The 1,615-nt window shown below is 45.8% G+C and overlaps 1 protein-coding gene across 1 annotated transcript in view; it reads left to right on the forward strand.

Annotated features, from left to right (window-relative positions):
* Nucleotides 1-1,615, forward strand: part of CCDC63 (coiled-coil domain containing 63) — a 58,255-nt gene that overhangs the window by 28,041 nt on the left and 28,599 nt on the right. The window contains exon 6 of the mRNA XM_011937094.1: nucleotides 622-829. Coding sequence (XP_011792484.1) covers nucleotides 622-829 — 208 coding nt within the window. The remainder of the gene's footprint in view (nucleotides 1-621; nucleotides 830-1,615) is intronic.

The raw sequence follows: 1,615 nt of genomic DNA on the forward strand, positions 1-1,615 counted from the left end.
GGCAGAGTCTCCTTTTTTAAGGCTCAGTAATTGGGGGTGATTTTGCCTCCAAAGGGAGACACTGTTGGTTGTCATAACAGGGTTGGAGGTGAGGGTGCCACCTGAATGTAGGGGGTATTTAATATCCCACAAAGCATAGGACAGCCCCCTGTTGCAAAGAACCATCCAGCCCAAAGTGCCAGTGGTGCTGAGTTTGAGAAACCCTACATGAAAACAGCCCCACCCCATTTTTTTTATGCTATCAATTTGTTGAAGAGTCCAAGTCAATTGTCCTGTAGAAAGTTCTATTAATACCTTCTCAGTTTGGCTTATTATTTCCTATGGTGTCATTTAGCTTGCTCCCCTCTCCTCTGTTAATTGCCTAAAACTGGAAGTTAGGTCTAAAAGTAGTTGAGGAATTTGAGATACAGTAAAAAGGATCCACTAAAGGGCCCTTAGCCAGTTGGTGGGCCACTCAACTGACTCCAGCCAGTTGAACTTCTTGCCTAATGCTCCAGCCACTCTTCCATGGCCCTTGGGAATGAGATGGGGCAAAGACCTGACAGTCCTCCAGGTACCTTCTGGAACCTTGTCTTACACCCCAGAAATGAGACCTGTTTTGAAGCATGGCCCTTTCAACAGGTCACTGTTCACTTTGACAAGATGCTGACCACTAATGCCAAGCTCCGGAAGGAGATTGAAGACCTACGATTTGAAAAGGCTGCTTATGACAATGTCTACCAGCAGCTCCAGCGGTGCCTGTTGATGCAGAAGAAAACCATGAACTTGGCCATTGAGCAATCTTCTCAGGCCTATGAGCAGAGGTGGGCTGGGGATAGGTCCAGGGGCAGTGAGGTCTCTTAGCCCCTTGCTGAGCATCTAGCTTTCTACTCTGGGCCACCACTGCCCCTGGTCCTTATGTGTTGGGGAATCTTAAATCATAGTAGTAATAATTCTGAACACTGACTGTGTGCCAGGCATGATGCTAGGTACTCTGGTGGGTCTTGTCTTAACTCTCACAACTGCCCTAGGAGTTATTATCCCCATTTTACAGACTAGGACATGGAGGCTTAGAGATGCTAAAATGCCTACCTGAGATCCAGGTAAGTGGGATTGTGATGAAGTTGAGATTCAGACCTCTGTGCTGTGCCATCTCCTCCAAGTGCCCCTGCCTCTAGTCCAAGGGGATTTTTCTCAATCTGGGTCTCTGCTGGCCTCACACTCGTAGGAGCAAAAGGCATATAGTTTGGCTGTGAAGGGTATAGGCTTTAGAGTCAGACAGATCTGGGTTTAAATCCTGGTTTCATCACTACTATATTGTTGTAGGAGTTCTTTAGATGGTGAAGAGGATTAAATGATATATAAATGTAAGGTAGTGCCTGGGACACAGTAATTGATAAGTGGTGATGGTGGTGGTGACGATAATGATGGTGATGATGGCGATAATGGTGACGGTAATGATAATGACTGTGGTGATGGTGGTGGCGATGATGGTGATGGTAATGATGAAATGATGATGAGGATGACTGGTGATTAGGAAGATAATGATGATGGTGATGGTAATCATGGTGATGATGGTGATAATGGTGATGGTAATGATGGTAATGATGGTGATGATGATGATGGTGGTGGTGAT

The sequence above is a fragment of the Colobus angolensis genome, unplaced genomic scaffold (assembly GCF_000951035.1).
Source record: "Colobus angolensis palliatus isolate OR3802 unplaced genomic scaffold, Cang.pa_1.0 Scaffold10, whole genome shotgun sequence".
NCBI classification, from domain to species: Eukaryota; Metazoa; Chordata; class Mammalia; order Primates; family Cercopithecidae; genus Colobus; species Colobus angolensis.